General features: G+C 55.9%; 2 protein-coding genes and 2 non-coding genes across 5 annotated transcripts; 3 read left to right on the forward strand and 1 right to left on the reverse strand.

Annotated features, from left to right (window-relative positions):
- Nucleotides 1–1,388: 1,388 nt before the first annotated feature.
- On the forward strand, nt 1,389–9,510 carry TMEM61 (transmembrane protein 61). Of its 2 annotated transcripts, XM_058030018.1 has the most exons (4): nt 1,405–1,429; nt 1,802–1,835; nt 5,534–5,949; nt 8,500–9,510. In XM_058030018.1, exons 3-4 carry the CDS (start codon nt 5,588–5,590, stop codon nt 8,855–8,857), a joined length of 720 nt encoding a protein of 239 aa, XP_057886001.1. In that variant the 5' UTR covers nt 1,405–1,429; nt 1,802–1,835; nt 5,534–5,587; the 3' UTR covers nt 8,858–9,510. The 2 variants fall into 2 exon arrangements, with proteins under 2 accessions (XP_057886000.1, XP_057886001.1); XM_058030017.1 differs by lacking the exon at nt 1,802–1,835 and having other exon boundaries at nt 1,389–1,429.
- A 1,288-nt stretch (nt 9,511–10,798) lies between these two features.
- Nucleotides 10,799–14,044, forward strand: BSND (barttin CLCNK type accessory subunit beta). Its single transcript, XM_058030019.1, has 4 exons — nt 10,799–10,975; nt 11,917–11,996; nt 12,294–12,542; nt 13,783–14,044. The coding sequence occupies exons 1-4, from the start codon at nt 10,799–10,801 to the stop codon at nt 14,042–14,044; spliced, it is 768 nt and encodes a 255-aa protein (XP_057886002.1).
- A 2,726-nt stretch (nt 14,045–16,770) lies between these two features.
- On the forward strand, nt 16,771–16,841 carry TRNAG-CCC (transfer RNA glycine (anticodon CCC)). The gene has a single exon. It is a non-coding gene; the product is annotated as a tRNA-Gly (tRNA).
- A 504-nt stretch (nt 16,842–17,345) lies between these two features.
- On the reverse strand, nt 17,346–17,443 carry LOC131087258 (small nucleolar RNA SNORD67). Its single transcript, XR_009114870.1, has one exon. It is a non-coding gene; the product is annotated as a small nucleolar RNA SNORD67 (small nucleolar RNA).
- Between the last annotated feature and the right edge of the window lie 331 nt (nt 17,444–17,774).

A 17,774-nucleotide genomic window follows, 5' to 3' on the forward strand; every position in this document is an offset into this window, starting at 1 on the left:
TGCAGACCAGATCTGTGGGCAAGGCAGAATGTTGTGGATGGTTATGGGGCTGAAAAACTCCATGAAGGGCACAAAGCCTTCTCCCTCTGCAGCCCTGGGCTGGGAATAGCATGGAGCCATGCACTGACACCACCTTGAAGTGCTTCAGATGCTGTTTGACAGTCAAATTTCAGTTAAATGCAATATCTGAGCAGAAAAAGTTGTCTTATTGTTCTTTAACAGGCAGACTGCTGATTCACAGCACCCTCACATCACTGGGTGCTGGCCTTGGGGACTCCTGCCCCACTCTCCTCTTGGATGGAGACCCAACCTGCTGCAGGGCCACTCGTGTGTGAGCCAGCCCTCCGTGTGCCCCAGTTTGCCTTTTGTAAAACCCCACGGTGGCTGCAGGCAAATGGAGCTGTACACCCACAGGTTCTCAGCTGGGCTGAGTGTCTTTCAATCATGTATGAAGCAGATGTGAATTCCACAGCAGGGCTTTGCCTCAGTCCCTGCAGCACGTGCAGGTAAACCTGGAGCTGCTTTTGAGCTGGTTGTGAGCTGAGGAGCTCCAAGCAGTGCAGGAGCAGCAGCCCAGGGTATCCACAGGAATGGCTCTGCCTGTCAGTGATGCTCAGCTGCAGCCCAAGGGCAGCTGTGGATCTGTGGATGTGTGGATGTGTGAGATGCACAGCCACAGCGCAGCACAGCAGCTCTTGCTCAAATCTCCCTCCAGCTCCGTGAGGAGGAATTGTGCCTGAATCCAGATGCTGTCATACCCACCATCCTGAAATTCAGATCACAGCACCCTCAGCTTGTTTAATATCCAGGGGTCCTGAGTGCTGCAGGGTAATGGTTTTAAACTAAAAAAGGGTTGATTTAGATTAGCTATAAAGGAAAAAAGTTGGGGTTTTTTACAGTGAAGTTGATGAAACACTGGCAAGGAGAGGTGGTGAATGCCCCATTCCTAGAGATTTTCAAGGCCAGGTGAGACAGAGCTCTGAGCAACCTGATCTAGCTGAAGATTTCCCTGCTGCTTGCAGGGAGGTTGGACTATATCGCCTTTAAAAAGTCCTTTCAAACCCAAACCGTTCTAATCCCATGAACGAGGGAAAGGGACAATATTAGCGTTAGACACAGAGCTGAGGAGAACTGAAGTGGTCACAAAGCAAGGCTGGGGCAGCGACCCACGCATAGGACAGCAGGGCTGTCCCAGCCGCAGCGGGGGCTCTGCATCCCGAAATTCCGGGAGCGCCGCGCCCCGACGGGACGGGACGGGACGGGACGGAGCGGGCTGCGAGGAGCCGGGCTGTGCCGAGCCGTGCCGTGCCGTGCCGAGCCGAGCCGGAGCTCCGGTCCCTGCCCGCCCCGAGGCGCCGCCGCCCCCCGCCCGCCCCCGGCCCCGCCCGCCCCGCGGAGCCGCCGCTCCGGAGCGGGGCTGCCGGCGGCGGTGAGTACACGGCGGGGACACGGGGGGACAGGGAGGGGACACGGGCACCCCCCGACAGAGCCCGCGGTGCCCCGGGGACGGGCACAGCCGGGAGGGGACGCGGGGCTCAGGCGCGGCCGCAAAGGGGGACGCACACGGGCTCTCCTCTGTCCGCACCTGCCTCGGGAGGATGAGCGCGCCGGAGTTGTTGGAAGCTCTTCCAAGGCATCCTTGTTACTTTGCTTTGAATGGGGAGCAAACCCCCGCTGGTAATTTTCACTACAAAACAGCAAATTTGGGTAAAGCGGGAAGGGATCTCCCTCGAGACGCGCTCACGCTTTGTTTGGTGCATCTCTTCTGTGCATCTCCTCTGTTCCTCTTCCGTGGTTAAAGGTCTCCAGCCCCGCACGGAAGCAAAGGACGGTCCGTAAGTGCCGTGGAGGGACGGGTGTGGAGGTGGATTTCTGCTTGATGGCGGTGGGAGAGGTTCAAAACTCTTTTCTTTTCTCGTGTTGCTTGAAAAGAGCGTTTTTCTGAGTAATGCTTAGTAGACCCTATGAATCACCATCTGCATAACTTCATATGGGGGCTGCTATTCTCAGCGGCTCGCTGGAACTGTGTAAACTATCAACATTATCTGTTTGTACATGAAACGTGCAAATCTATTCCCCGGAAAACTATTCCGGAGCGGGTCAGAGGAGAAGACAGGGCAGAACAAAATGTCAGGGGGGCTCGGAGAGTGGAGAAGGGCGCTTGAGAGCCGACAATTGCTGTGGCGCAGTGAAAACTCGTGCTGGGAATGCTCGCGGGGAGGGAGAGCCACATCTGGCGCTGTGCAGATGCTGAGTGCCCCGGGAGCGGAGCCGGGAGAGGCTGCGGGGGCCCGGAGTGCTGCCCAAGCCCCGCACCTCGCTCCCGGCACTTCTTCCAGCGCTTGGTGTGCTGAGAAAGCGCCGCGGGGCTTCCAGAGAGGCTCGGGAGAGCTGTGGCAGCCCGAGAGGGGCCGTGGCAATGTCACTGTCACCCAGCGGTGGCACTGTCACCGTGCGGGGAGGCTGGGGGAGCTCCCTGCGCCGCGCTGGGCTCGTCGAGAGAGAGAAGAAGAGTTTAATTCCCTGGAGCTGTCAATCCATCACCTCCCAGAGGCTCCTTCTCCTCCTTCCCTCCTCCTCCCCCTCGCTGCCAGCTCTCCCAGATGTGCTCGGTGCTGGAGGATGCAAAATTCCCCGTGCCCAGGCAGGGGAATCTCAGCATCTCCTAAAGCTCACCAGGGGATTCAGAGCTTCTCCTAAAGGTCACCAGGGGATTCAGAGCATATCCCAAACCTCACCAGGGGATTCAGAGCATCTCTCAGACCTCACCAGTCTGACCCCAGAATGAGGAGAGTGTTTGTAGCAGGAGGTGAACGTTCCAACTCTTGGTGTAGGTTCAGTGCAGCGTCTCAGTTTGGAGTGACCTGACATTTCCACACAGGTGGATTGAGAGATTTGCTGTAGGGCTTATTTTGGGTGATGTTTGTTTTTATTTTTCTCTAAACAACATGCTGAAATTTCTGCATGAAAATGCATTGCTGTCCAAAGGAGCTGCATTCACAGGTCAGTGGGGTCCTTGTGCTCTCCTGAGCATCTCCTGCTGCAAGGCAACCCAAGTCCAGCTCCTCTGCTGTGTCCTGCTCATATTCAGTGATGGTTTGGGGGTGCTGACCCCTGACAGCATCTAACACCATCTCCAGCAGTCTCTTCTCCAGCTCAGCCCAGCCAAGCCCCACTGCCTTTCAGGAGGGAGCATCCAAACGTGCCCCCATTACAGAGGAAGCTCTGCCTTTTCCCAGCCCAGGAACAGGATTGCCCTCCCAGCTGATGCCCACTGGCCACAGCCAGCCCAGCTGGCATTTTGGGCTTGTGACCCTGGGACAAAGCTGGAGCGAGCTGTTGGGGCTCCCACTCCTGCAGCTTTCCCAAATCTCACTTCTCATCAGATTCCTTCATTAAATGTTGATTAGATCAGTGCCTCTTTCACTACAGGGTAATTTGGCTTTCCATTTAGTGTGCCCATCTGATAAATAACACCTTGAAATAACATAATTCCCCCTGACCTTGATGGCACCAGGTCCTTGCTGGGCTTCTGCTCCCTGCCTGGCTCTGGCTCTGCCCTTTCAGACCTCAGGGTGCAATTTAGGACCCCTCTGTAGGAGTTGAGCCCTGCCTGGAGGAATGGACACCAAAGCCACCACATTGTGGTCCTGCTGCTGGCACACAGGCAAGGTGATGGAGGCAAAGCTGGGTGTGGGTCACCCACCTGCCCACCAAGCTCTGCCTCTGTCCTGGCCATCCCTGATGTGCAGGCTCTGCCCAGGCACTGCCACCATGGCAAACCTTCCCAGTGCAGCCACCCAGGACTGAATCTCTTTGGGGGTGTTGGTGCTTCATTCCCACATGGTCCAAAGCTTTTTGTCCATTGAGAAGTGGGAGCTGAGCCTGCATCTGCTGGCTGGGCAGTGAGCAGAGGGGTTGGGGGGGATCTCCCTGCCTCCCTGGCTAGTTGGTTATTTGGGAGCTGGGGATGCACAAGCTCAGATGCCTGCTGTTTGCTGGGGAAAGCAATGGGCACTGAGGTCAGGAACCAGCTCCCCCTCCCCAAGTTTTCCAGCACCAGGGAAGCTCTCTGCATGTGACATTTAGCTGAGAAGAGCCACCCAGCAGGAACATGTGGCACTACCTCCCCTGTTTGGTTGTCAAACCAACCCCAAACCACCTGATAGGGAGGGTGAAGCTGGTGGTAACAACTGCAGGATCAATCTTGACAGGAACTTGAGAAAGTTCGCTCTGGAGCTGACCCAGGCGAGCAAGGTTTTGTGTGCCAAACTTCATGTGGATGAAGATTGAGCAGATTTTTCCATTGTCATCAGTTCTGGAGGAGAAAACAGGCACATTGATAATTTGGCAGTGATGACATCTTAAATTTATGTTCCTCTCTCCAACCTCTTCCATAAGCCATGCTTTGAAAGCCCAGGAAACCCAGCTGGCATTCCCCCAAGTCTGGGAGGAAATTTGGAATAAAACCCAAAGAGAAGAGCTCTGAAACTGCCTGGAGCTGGGATGTCCATCTTCCCTTTGTGCTGTTCCTTGAAAATTGGGACGTTTTTGCAAGGAAGTTTATGGGTCCAACGTGGTGCTGACTTTGCTCTTCCCAAGGGTTTTTGGTCTGAGACGGTGGAAATGCCCCTTGTGATGGAGGATAATAAAAATAACAATACAATAACAAATAGCAATAGCAATAACTTAGATTAATTATTTATAATTAATTATTTATATCGATTTATAATTGATTTCTATTTATTTAAAATTATATTAATTATATAATATTACTTAATTACATTAATAATATTATTAATAATTAATTATTATTAATTATATTATTTTAAATTAGTAAAAATAACATAATATTAATATTCACAGTAACATTAACATTAATATTAATATTATGAATTATAATTAAGATAAAAAAGGAAATAAAGATAATAAAAATAATAAAATAATAAATAATAAATAATAATATAATTAATAATTAATAATTATAAAATAAAATTAAGAAAGTTAAAAAATATAGCATTAATATTAATAACATTAATATCATTAATATTATTAACAATAAAAATAAAATTAGTAAAAATAAAAATTTAACATTAATATTAATAGTGATATTATTAATAATATTATTAATTATAAATAAAATAAAATAAAAATATTAATAATGATAAAATGATAATGTAATTAATAATGATAAAATATAATAATGATGATAATGATAATGATAATGATAATGATAATGATGATGATAATAATAATAATAGTAGTAATAATAATAATAATAATAATAATAATAATAATAATAATAATAATAATAATAATTATTATTATTATTATTATTATTATTATTATTATTATTATGGTGATGGTGATGGTGATGGTGATGGTGATGATGATGATGATGATGATGATGATGATGATGATAATGGCTAAAGGGTCTGCAAGCCCCAGAGACCTCCTGGCCCGGTCATTTTCTCCTCTGGCAGTTCTCCCATGAGCTTCTCCCTCTCAGCCTTGCCCGTTTCTTGTCTCGCAGGCTGTCTCATGCCTCGCCTCGCTGCTGTGCCCCGGTAGCCGCTGCTCCCGCAGGATGGCAGCGGCCTCGTTCCGCTACGGGCTGACCATCACGGGCGCCGTGCTGCTGGTGACGGGCACGCTCTGCTTCGCCTGGTGGAGCGACGGCGAGGTAGGCTCGGCCGGCGGGGCTCGGCTGCTGCCGCCCCGGGATGCCGAGCCCGTGCCCTCCTCCTCCTCCTCCTCCTCCTCCTCGTCCAGCGCCCTGCTGCGCTCCGTCAGCTTCTTCTGCTGCGGCATCGGCGGCATCCTGCTCATCTTCGGCCTCCTGTGGTCCGTCAAGGCCAACGCCAGGGTGGTGTCGCGGCGCTACCAGTACCATTTCCCCCGGGACCTGCAGTACTTCACGGCCGAGCCCGCGGAGAAGTGGAACTGCAGGTGGGAACTCGTCCCTGCCAGCACCTGGCTGGGCACGGGGGGAGGAAGGGTCTGAGCCTAAACCTCGCTGGCTGCTGAGCTCACAGGGACAGCAGCGCTGCTCTGTGCTCTCCTCCTGTCCCCCGAGCAGATGCTCCTGCTCATTAATGTCAACCCTCCCTGCCCACTCCCTCCTTGCCCGCTTTCTCCTTGCCCTGCATCCATCTCTCCTTGCCCTTCACCCATCTCTCCTTGCCCTTCATCCACCTCTCTGTGCCCTGCACCCAGCTCTCCTTGTCCTGCTCCCAGCTCTCCTTGCCCTGCATCCATCTCTCCCTGCCCTGCACCCAGCTCTCCTTGCCCTGCAGGGCCATCACGAGGGAAACATCTCCTTAGCAGGGCCACCAAGCAGAAGAATTCATTGGTTTTGTGGCAGAAGGTTTGGAGGTGGGGTCACTCAGCTCCCGTCTTGGTCTGGCAGCTCTGCAATGCTCTTATGGGGATGAGGGTGTTTATAAGGTCTTTAATGGAAGCAAAGTCTTGCTTACAAGGGAGTTAAAGTCTTGGCAATTTTTTTCCTAGGAAAAAAAAAAAAAAAAAGGAAATATAACATGGAAAAAAAAAAAAAGAAATATAATATGGAAAAAAATAAGGAAAATAATTCTTGGGATGGCATCAAGATAGAAATGTAGGCAGCGGGTCCTTTATGAAGGCCATTTCAGGATATGGAAAGACTCCTTGCCCTGCACTGAACAACACCGCTGCTTTTCAGATCCCTGGATCTTCCAGTGTGAGCCTGAGATTTGCTCCCACCTCTTTAATTTAAGAGAAACTCTCCAGAACATTAAACCATCAAATCACAGCTGGAGTGGGAGGCACGTTCCTGGTTCTCCAGGGGTTTCAGAGCCCGTCTCTGGCTATCTGTGATCTTGTGAGCAGCTCTGGGTGTCTGGGGGAGTTCCTTCGCTGTGCCCCTGTGGGGAATGTCCCTTTCCCTGGCTGGATGGGATGCAGTTCCCTGGCAGTGCTGGAGCTGCAGCAGCTCCTCCAGCCCCAGCAAAGCATCCTGTGCTGGATAAATCCCCCTCCCCACATTCCCAAGGTGACATTCCTGTGCAAGCTGAGCTGTTTGGCAAAATCCCTGGCAGAGAAGCCTGGATGGTCTGTCTGGGACAGGGATCTGTCAAGGTCAGCATGGAGGCATCCCTGTGAGCCCATGGCTTTTCCTTTGGGCCATCCCTGTGAGCACAGGGCTTTTCCTTTGGCCATCCCTGTGAGCACAGGGCTTTTCTTTTGGCCATCCCTGTGAGCACATGGCTTTTCCTTTGGGCCATCCCTGTGAGCACATGGCTTTCCTTTGGGCCATCCCTGTGAGCCCATGGCTTTGGGCCATCCCTGTGGAGCCCATGGCTTTGGGCCATCCCTGTGGAGCCCATGGCTTTCCTTTGGGCCATCCCTGTGGAGCCCATGGCTTTCCTTTGGGCCATCCCTGTGAGCCCATGGCTTTTCCTTTGGGCCATCCCTGTGAGCACAGGGCTTTTCCTTTGGGCCATCCCTGTGAGCACATGGCTTTGGGCCATCCCTGTGAGCACATGGCTTTTCCTTTGAGCCATCCCTGTGAGCACATGGCTTTGGGCCATCCCTGTGAGCACATGGCTTTGGGCCATCCCTGTGAGCACATGGCTTTCATTTGGGCCATCCCTGTGGAGCACATGGCTTTTCCTTTGGGCCATCCCTGTGAGCCCATGGCTTTTCCTTTGAGCCAGCTGTGCCCTCCCCTGCCTGCTGCTCCCCAGCACACTGGGCTGGCTCCCACCTGCAGGGATGAGTTGTTTCACAGCATGCCCAGCAAGCAGGGCCAGGTGCAGGGCAGAGGCTGCCAGAGGTTTTCCCAAGCTGTGTTTGCTCAGGAAAGCTCTGCTGAAGTGGCAGCAGGCTTGGCCAGGGCAGGGAGGGCTCTGGCTGCCCTGGGAGCAGGGGGTGACCACGGGGACCTAGGGTCCCTCTGCTTGTCTCAGTCCTTGTGCCAGATTCCCCCCTCAGCTGTCAGCAGCCTCTGTCCTGCAGGGGGTGAATAAGGGGCTGGGCATGATGAGGATGCTCTTCTGCCCATGGGACCCTCTTGAAAACCTCATGGATGCCAGGAAACAGCTGACATGGTCACCCCATGACACTTCAGCAAAACCTGCCCATGTGCTGTCCCTAGTACAAGTTAATCATGCTCAGGGATGCTCCAGACAATGGGGTTGATGAATGTTGGGGTGCTCCAGTTAATGGGGCACTGGGATGCTCCAGGAGTGCTGGGATGCTCCAGGAGTGCTGGGATGCTCCAGCTGGATGCTGGGATGCTCCAGGGGTGCTGGGATGCTCCAGCTGGGTGATGGGATGCTCCAGGAGTGCTGGGATGCTCCAGCTGGATGCTGGGATGCTCCAGGAGTGCTGGGATGCTCCAGCTGGGTGATGGGATGATCCAGTTGGGTGATGGGATGATCCAGGACTTCTGGGATGCCCCAGTTGGGCGCTGGGATGTTGATGGTGTGCGCTGCTGAGTTTCCCCCTCTCCCCTGGCAGCTCCTGGGACTCCAGCGCCATCCCCACCTACGAAGAAGCCCTGACCTGCAGACCAGCCCAGGCTGCCCCGGCCTTTGTGCAGCCGCCGGGGCGGAAGGAGGAGCCCACGCCGCCCCTGTACCGCTACCTGGGGGAGGAGGAGGAGGAGGAGGAGGGCTGGCAGGGCGGGCGGCGGCGCAGCTCCTCGGACAGCGCCCTGTTCCGCCCCAGCCCGTCCTGGCTGGAGCCGGCGCAGCCCCCGGAGCCGCAGGGAACGCCGCCCCCCAGCTACGAGAACATCATCGAGAGCAGCACCGGGAACAGCACCGGGAGCAGCATCGGGAACAGCATCGGGAGCAGCACCGTGCGGGGGCTCTGAGCCCGCCAGCCCCGCCGGGACTCTGCCGGGGCTGCCCGGCCCCCCAGCTGTACACGGAGCCCCAAACCCCGGGATGGGGCACAGGAGGGTGGGCGAGCACTGGGGAGGCTCAGCCCGGCTCTCCCGGCTCTCTGGTGCTGGGAGATGTGTTCAGAGCATCAGGGGTAGCTGGCATGTTTGAAAGCTTTAGTATTTTTAATAAAAGCACTGCTGGTTTCAGAGGCTTCGCATTCCCTGCTCGCCCTGGGGAGCTCCTGTCAGGCCTGCCCACTCAATAATAATAAATGTGCAGCACGCACTGAGTAATCTGGGCAGAGAAAGCCCAGCTCTGTCTGCACCACTCACGTCCCTGTGAGTGCCCCTTCCAGCCCTGTCTCCATCCCTTCCACCTTGTTTCCCTGAATGCTGACTGCCCACGCCTCACTTCCCTTGCTGCTGGCCGTGCTCAGTGGGTCGTGCTGTGCTCAGAGCATCCCAGTGCACTCGGCCTGTCAGCAGCCTCCTGGAGAGGCCATCCCGAGTGGCACAGCCATCCTGAGCGGCACAGCCCCCCTGCCCTGCTGTGCAGCCTTGCCCAGAGGAGATGCCAGCTGTGGCAGGGCTGCTGCCAGTTCCTGCATCCCACCACAATTCAGCGCTGCCCTGGGCCCCCCGTGGCCCTGCAGAGTGGCCGAGGAGCCACAGCCACATCTAACATGCTGTTTGTAATAGAATTATTTGCCATAAACCAGGTGTGTATCAAGGGAATAAATCAAGGGAATAAAACATTGTCTGGCGGTGGATGTGTGGTGGGAAGGAGACACCTTTTAACCCCCAGCTCCAACCTAAGTGTACACAGGGCACAGGGACACTGTCTTTACTGTCCCTGGGTGGATCAACCCCACTGCATCCTTTTCTGGCTTTATTTCCTCCTTCACAGCCCGGTGAGGCAGCCTTAGCACTCATCCAGAGCAAGGCAGGGTCTGCCCCAAAACCCCTAGCCTCCAAAAAATCCCAGAGCTCTCCCTCTTTTCCTGTTCCCACAGCCCTTGAGAACACGCTGGGCCCTGGCATCCCCCTCATCTGGGGCTGTGCCAGCTCTGATTTATGGCTGAGTCCAGCTCCAGTGCCCAGGGCTGGGAAAATCCCAGCAGCACCAGCTGATCTCCGGGTCCCCATCCCTGCTGCCGTGCTCCCCTGTGCCTTCCCAAGGTGTGGGGCTGGCAGAGGGTGCCTGCAGGGAAGGTTATCCCCGTCCCCAAGGTGTGGGGCTGGCTGATCCTGCCTGCAGGGAAGGTTATCCCTGTCCCCAAGGTGTGGGGCTGGCTGATCCTGCCTGCAGGGAAGGTTATCCCTGTCCCCAAGGTGTGGGGCTGGCTGAGGGTGCCTGCAGGGAAGGTTATCCCTGTCCCCAAGGTGTGGGGCTGGCAGAGGGTGCCTGCAGGGAAGGTTATCCCCGTCCCCAAGGTGTGGGGCTGGCTGATCCTGCCTGCAGGGAAGGTTATCCCTGTCCCCAAGGTGTGGGGCTGCAGGGAAGGTTATCCCCATCCCCAAGGTGTGGGGCTGGCTGAGGGTGCCTGCAGGGAAGGTTATCCCTGTCCCCAAGGTGTGGGGCTGGCAGAGGGTGCCTGCAGGGAAGGTTATCCCTGTCCCCAAGGTGTGGGGCTGGCTGAGGGTGCCTGCAGGGAAGGTTATCCCTGTCCCCAAGGTGTGGGGCTGGCTGAGGGTGCCTGCAGGGAAGGTTACCCGGCCACGTGCCGGGTGGCTCCACTGGAGTGTGAACGGCGGGGCAGTGTTTGCATTCATTACAAACCCATTTAAAAACTGGCTGGCTCAGCCCTGGGCAGGACCAGCTCGACGTGCAGCTCCTGGCAGCCTCTGGAGAGAGAAACCACTCCTTGCCTGGCGCTGCAGGTGTGCTCAGCAGCCTCAGGTGGACACGGGCTTCCCAAAATCTCTCCCATGGCAGAGGAGAAGACCTTCCGCTACGGCTTCATCATCCTGGGCTTCTTCCTGGTGATGCTGGGCATGTTCATCATGAGCATGGAAAAGCCCCAGTACTACATCACCTTCTGTGTCCTGGGCGTGCTGCTGGTGGCCGTGGGCATCACATGGAGCATGTGCCAGTGCTACCCAAAGGTAGGATCCTTCCCAATGCTCCTGGGAACTTTGGGGAGATCAAGGGCTGGATTTGGGGGGCTTTGGCTGCTGTGGATGTGCAGCCTCAGTTTCCCCAGGGGAGGCCAGCTGCAGCAAGCTGGAAGGGGAATTGTTTTGGGAGGTTTGTGCCCTGCTGATGCCTGCAGGATGTGCCCCATCTCCTTCACCCCTGAGCCTGGGGCTTTGCTCTCAAACAGGCAGCAGGGAATAATCCCAAGGAAATAAACTTGTGCTCATCTCTCCCACACAGTCCTTCCCTGGGCTCTGGGGCTTGGCAGGCTCCCAGGGCTGCCAGGAAGGGGTTGTGGAGCTCGGGGGGTCCCTCGGCTGGCATTGTCCTTGGCAGAGGGCACAGCCAGCAGGAGCGCGGCCACGCGTCCCCGCCCCGGGAATGGCTCTGGCAGAAATGGGCTTTTTCCAGGAGAGGGCATCTGTAGGACTGATCTGGGACTGCTGCGTGGCCCATCAACCACCTGGCTGCCCTCCAGAGTGTGGGGGAGCCTCCTCGGGACCCAGGAGCAGCTGGGACCTCTGGGAGCAGCAGCCGTGTTCTGTGGGATTGGGTGGAGCAGAAACTCCCCTCAAAGCTGAGCTCAGCCCCAGCCAGGAGGGAGATGTGGCTTTGCCACCGTGCTGGAGGCTCAAGGGTGGGACACCCACACTGACGTCCTGTGTGGGCCTTGGGACTCCCTCTGGGCTTGGGGACACGTGTGAAAGGCACTGAGAGCAGGGCTGAGCTGGACTCATTCATTCCTTACTGATTGCCCTCAAAAGCGACATTTCCAAGGAAAACGTCCAAATATGGTGGGAAAAGACCCCAAGCCCAGCTGAAGGGACACTGTGGCCCTGTCCCCACTCTGAGGGCCGGGGTCCCTGTGCTGCCCAGCACAGCCCTGGGCTCTGCCTCTCTTTTCCCCCAGATTACGTTCGTCCCTGCGGACCTCGAGGCCGAGCGGTTCCTGGACCACAAAGCCACGGTGCTGCCCCACAAGGACACAGGGTGGGTCCCACAGCAGGGTGGTGTGTGCCCAGGGGGCAGCTCTGACACCGGGCACAGCTGCACCTGGTACAGCACACAGTGCCAGGCTGGGAGAGGCTGAGCCTGAGCGATGCCGGGGGATGCAGAGCATCCAGGGGTGTTCCTGCAGGCATCCCCTGGCTCTGGGCAGTGACACGGCCCTGGTGGCCTCTAAAGCCGCTCCCTCAGGTGGTGGAGCCCTGCGTGCATGTGCCTGAGCATCTCCCAGCCCCATGGGGCCCAGCTCTGCTCAGCCCCCCGTTATCTCTCTGCCTGCAGCTTGGTTTCCCCGTGCCCCAGCCCAGAGGCCAGCAGCCCCTACGAGAAGAGCCTGCCCTCCTACGAGCAGGTCCAGCGGCAGGAGGGGAGCTCGGCCCCGGCCCCAGCCCGGGCACAGCCCCCCCGGCCCCGGAGCTGCTCCCAGCCATCCCTGCAGGCCACGGCAGAGATCCACCGGGAGCTGCACCACGGGGCTGGGGAGCCCCTCCAGGAGCTGCCGTCCCGCCGGGAAACAGCACCTGGCAGCTGGTAGGTGATGCCTGCAGGCTTGGGGGGCACTGCTGGGATGTGGGGTGAAAATGGGGGGATCAAATCCCCGGTGCTGGGAGAGGGAGAGGATGCAGAGGGGTTTGTGCTGCTGTCACTGCACTGAGCCTTGGCCCCACTGGATGGTGGGGATGGAGTCTCAACCCACGAGGATTCTCTGAACCAAATTATTTCCCAGCAGGAAATTCAGATGGCCTTTGGTCGTAATTTGTATTTTGATATTTGTGTTTTCGCATTTTATTTTATTTTACTTTATTTTATTTTATATTTTATTTTATTTTATTTTTTATTTTATTTTATTATTTTATTTTATTTTATTTTATTTTATTTTATTTTATTTTATTTTATTTTATTTTATTTTATTTTATTTTATTGTTTTATTTTATTTTATTTCATTTCATTTCATTTCATTTCATTTTCTTGACGTAAGCAGCATCCCTCACAAGAATAACCCCAAAGTTCCTGGTCAGACTTTGATAGAAATGAGATGCACAGCACATCACCCTCACACCAGATGCCACATATGACATCCAAGCATTGGTTAGGGAGGTGCCAGAGGGCTCTGCAAGTGATGGGGGTGACTGTTCAGGGCAGAGGACTTGGGCACCTGTTGCAGAAGGCCATTTGTCTCGGTGCAGGGAAGGTTCGAGGCTTTCAATACGAGTGTTCAGCAAGCTCTGTTTATTGAAGAGAGCATCAGACATTTATACAGCAAGTAATAAGCTCATGAATATTCTATAACTTAAACTATCTATTGGCCACACTACAACATCAGCTCTTCCCCATTCCTTGGGGGTTACATCTCTCTTTTCTCAAGTCTCTAGTCTCTCAACCACAGCACTTTGTTATGGCAGCACAGCTATGCTCAAGGACAGTGTCCTTGCAGGTGCAAGACTTAGAATGAGCTACGGCCTTGTACTTTTCCAATTCTTAGCTACTCTCCCAACAGGCACCTGCCAAAATGTAGCTGCAGCTGCGATGGGTGCAGTGCTTTCCCATCCCAGCTGCAGGTTCAGGAAATGTTAGCACAACCATTATTCCACCTCCTGGGCAGCAGGAACCTGGCAGGCAGGTTTTCCCCAAAAAAGCACACACCGAGGGCTGGGATAGGGACAGACATCCCAGGTGCCTCCAGCAGGGCACTGGTGATGCTGGTGCAGCCGGGATGCTGCAGGGACGGCAGCTCCTGCCCAGCCGCGTTCGGTGCTCGGTGTCCCCGCAGCCCCGGCCCGGGCGATGCTCCGCTGGCGTCCCTGCTGGAGGAGATGGACACGCCATCGCTGGAGGGCTCCGTGCCCGGCAGCCCCGCGCCGCAGAGCCGCAACCCGCCCTGCTCCAGCCCTCCCGGCCGCCCGGAGCGGGGAGAGCAGCCCCGAGCCCCCCGGAAAGGCGCCGGCAGGGAGGATGAGCTCTACTACGGGCTCCAGGAGGAGCCGGATGCTCTGCTCAAGGAGAGCGACGGCCTGTCCGAGCCTGAGAACTGATTTCCTGGGGAGAATGGCCACTCGGCATGGGCTCACCCCATGGACCCGCTTGGAATGGCCACTCGGCATGGGCTCACCCCATGGACCCACTTGGAATGGCCACTCGGCATGGGCTCACTCCATGGACCCACTTGGAATGGCCACTCAGCATGGGCTCACCCCATGGACTCCCTTGGAATGGCCACTCAGCATGGGCTCACCCCATGGACTCCCTTGGAATGGCCACTCGGCATGGGCTCACCCCATGGACTCGCTTGGAATGGCCACTCAGCATGGACTCACCCCATGGACCCACTTGGAATGGCCACTCAGCATGGGATCACCCCATGGACCCGCTTGGAATGGCCACTCAGCATGGGCTCACCCCATGGACCCGCTTGGAATGGCCACTCAGCATGGGCTCACCCCATGGACTCCCTTGGAATGGCCACTTGGCATGGGCTCACCCCATGGACTCCCTTGGAATGGCCACTCAGAATGGGCTCACCCCATGGAGGGGACACACAGGTCACAGCTCGGGGGAAAGGGGGCTGTCCCCCAAAGTGCAGTGGCCCCAGGATCCTGCGTGTCCCCGTGCTGTGCTGCACCCCTTGTGCCCACCCAGCCACTCAGGAGGCTGTCATTCCCCCCAGAGCCAAAGGGGGAACACCCAGCTCCTGAATCCAGAATATGGGACAGGGCCTCCTCGCCAGAGCCATTTGGGTGGGCACAGAGGAGCTGGGCTGGGCAGGATCTGGGCTAAGGGCTGTGCTTAGGAAGGGGATAGATTTGCTGTGCTGTTTGGAGCAGGATCAGGTTCAGGTGGGTAAAACCTGCTCAGGGCAGGTGGGTTTTATCAGGCAGAGATGTCCTCAAAATCTTTTTCCCACTTACCCAAGCTCTGCTGAAATTAAAATTTGAACCAGAGTCTCCTACAGCAGGCAGACTTCATATCTCCAGGTTGGGAGAGGGGTGATGGAGGTGACAGATGGTGCTGTCCCCTGTCTCCTGCACAAGGACCAGCTTCCAGCACTCCTGGGGGCACAGGGGAGAGGACACAGCTGAGCCAAAACCCAGGTGATGGCACTAGAGGTGGTGGCTTTGCCCACTCTGCTGGGTCGGTGCCATCAGCTGCAGGTGGCTTTGCAGGCTGGCACCCACCGTCCCCAAACCTCCTGTGAATAAAAAGTGTTTGTCCCAAAGCATGTGGGTGGATCTCAGCCTGTTTGTCACCACGACAGGGACAGGACAGGGGCTCTCCAAACCTGTCCCCAGCACACAGAGATGGCAGAGCTGCTGGGAGCCACAACCTTTGGCTGCTCAGGACTGCAGGGTGAGGCTGAGCCTCCCCAGGGCAGCTGGGTCTGCATCAAAGCACCCAACAGCACTGGGATGCTGTGGGAGTCCCTTGCTCTGTTTTGGGAAAGCTGGGCTGGGTCTGCCTGAGCCTGGCCCGGCCCCAGGAGAATTGGGAGAACACACGTGCTGGCAGAGACTTCAGCAAATCCCATAGAATCACAGAACAGAGCTGGAAGGGAGCTAAAAAACCCTGCAGCTCCAACCCCCAGGTGGAAAAGTGGGGGAAAGCTGTCCCAGGGCACAGAGCCCTGCAGGGATGTCCTGTGCTGGGCTGGTGCAGTGCAGGGTGTGCAAGGAAAGGCTGTGCCTGAGGTGTCACACCCCTGTGACACTCCTGCTCCCTGGGCTCACCCTGGTGTCACCAAAGCAGCAGGGCAGGGAGCACCCGGGGTGTTTATGGCCAACAGGAGGGTGGGAATGAAGGTGCAGTGTTGGCTAAACACTGGCACGGGGCTGTGAGCTGCTCTCCAGGGGAAGCATTGCCAGATGGATTGCATGGACACAGCTCCTGCCTGTCCTTCCCAGGCTGGGGGAGCGTGGAGGTGGCTCTGGGAATGCTGTTTGGATGGAGCCATGTCCCACTGAGTTTCAGAGGGTGCCCAGGGCAGGGTGTCACTGTGTCACTGCTCCTGTGGAGTGTGGCAACCTGGTGAGACCCAGAAGCTTTTACCCAATGATCCAGAGAATGTTTGGGCTGGGAAAGGACCTTAAAGATCATCGTGTTCCAATTCCCTGCCATGGGCAGGGACACCTTCCACAAGACCAGGTTGCTCCAAGGCCTGTCCAACCTGGCCTTGAATGTGTGCAAGGATGGGACATCCACATCTTCCCTGGAAAACTGTGCCAGCATTTTACATGGTCCAAAGTCCCTCCTGGCTCTCCTGTAGTCTCTGTGTTGGAAAGGGCTCCAAGGTCTCTCTGGAGCCTTCTCTTCTCCAGGCTGAGCACTTTCCCAGAATTTCCTCGCAGAAGAGATTCCTGCCTCATGGCTTGGCACTCTCTTTCACTTCTGGCAAAACAAATCTGTTCTTCAGAAGCATTTCTCCCGGCAGAGGCAGGGGAGGGGGCTGACACAGAGCCTGGATCCCGCCCCCACGGACCCCTTGGCGCACAGGAGTGCATCCCCCATCCCGGCACAGCATCCTTGAGCCCAAGGACTCCGCGCCGGCCGAGGTTAAACATTGTGGGAGCCGGGACATTCCTGCATGGCATTAAGCGGGGCCCGCAGCCCCGGGCCCGGCTCGGCCCGAGCGGGGGGCACCGCCCGCTGCCCACGCGTGTCACCCGCGGGGACAGGGACAGGGCGACGGGAAGGGCTGGCGGTGCCACCCACGCGGGACGGGGACGGGCCCGAGGCTTGGTGCCACACGGGGGGAGCAACATGCAACGCACCAGTGGTGTAGTGGTATCATGCAAGATTCCCATTCTTGCGACCCGGGTTCGATTCCCGGCTGGTGCAGGTCAACTTCTACTCCCCCAACGCGTCTGAGTTGAGGTATAACAATGTCAAGATGCTCAGCGTTGCAGAAGTGCTCCAAAAGCTCTGCGGAGCTCTCGTTTTAACGACGGGGTGCTCCATCTCTCCCCGCGAAGGGACGGCAGCAGGGATTTAGGGGCCCTCCCCCTCGTGGAGGTCTTTCCTGATGCCCCCCTCTGCTCTCTCCTTCCTCCCCGTCTTTACACAGACGTGCTCGCTGGAAGCTTCACAGGGAGCTGGGACTGCAACGGAGCTCTTCTGCACCACGTGCAAATTTTGGGCTATTTCTGAATAATTCTCAATTTTTAAAAAAATAATCTTTCTGCAGATACCCACTCCTGGAGTGTGAGAGCTCGGCTCTGAGGGTTCCAAGACTTGCATGGGTTCCTCAGCACGTGGGAATGCACGTGGAACAGGGGGATTTCTGCCACCCCCTCCCTACTCTTTGGGCTCCTTCCATCCTTCCCTGGGACACAGATTGTCCCCTGGGATTCAGACTGCCCCCTGTGCAAAAGGGAAAGGCGGCAGGGAGAGGGGGACTGTCCCCCTTGAGACAGGGTCCCCCCGTGCTCAGCTGTCTCAGAAGCCTCCCGAGGCCCCAGTGGTGCGTTGTGGGATTTGGCAGCACCGAGGAAGCTGAGCCAAAAATCCGGAGTGAGGCTTGACCCCACGATCAGTGTCCTGAATGCTGACCCCTTCCAGTGTCAGCTCTGTGCAGCACAGGGGTGACAAGCTGGGTCTGGTGTCCCCGCAGTCACCCAAACCAGAGTTCAGGCTCCCACTTGAGGTCTCATTTAAAAAATCAACATTTCCCCTGCAAACTGTTCACATCCATATTAAACACACCCATCCATATAAACGCTGCACATCCTTGTAAAACATGCACACCTATATAAAGCATTAATGTCCATGCAA

Source organism: Melospiza georgiana, chromosome 9 (genome assembly GCF_028018845.1).
Source record: "Melospiza georgiana isolate bMelGeo1 chromosome 9, bMelGeo1.pri, whole genome shotgun sequence".
NCBI lineage: Eukaryota > Metazoa > Chordata > Aves > Passeriformes > Passerellidae > Melospiza > Melospiza georgiana.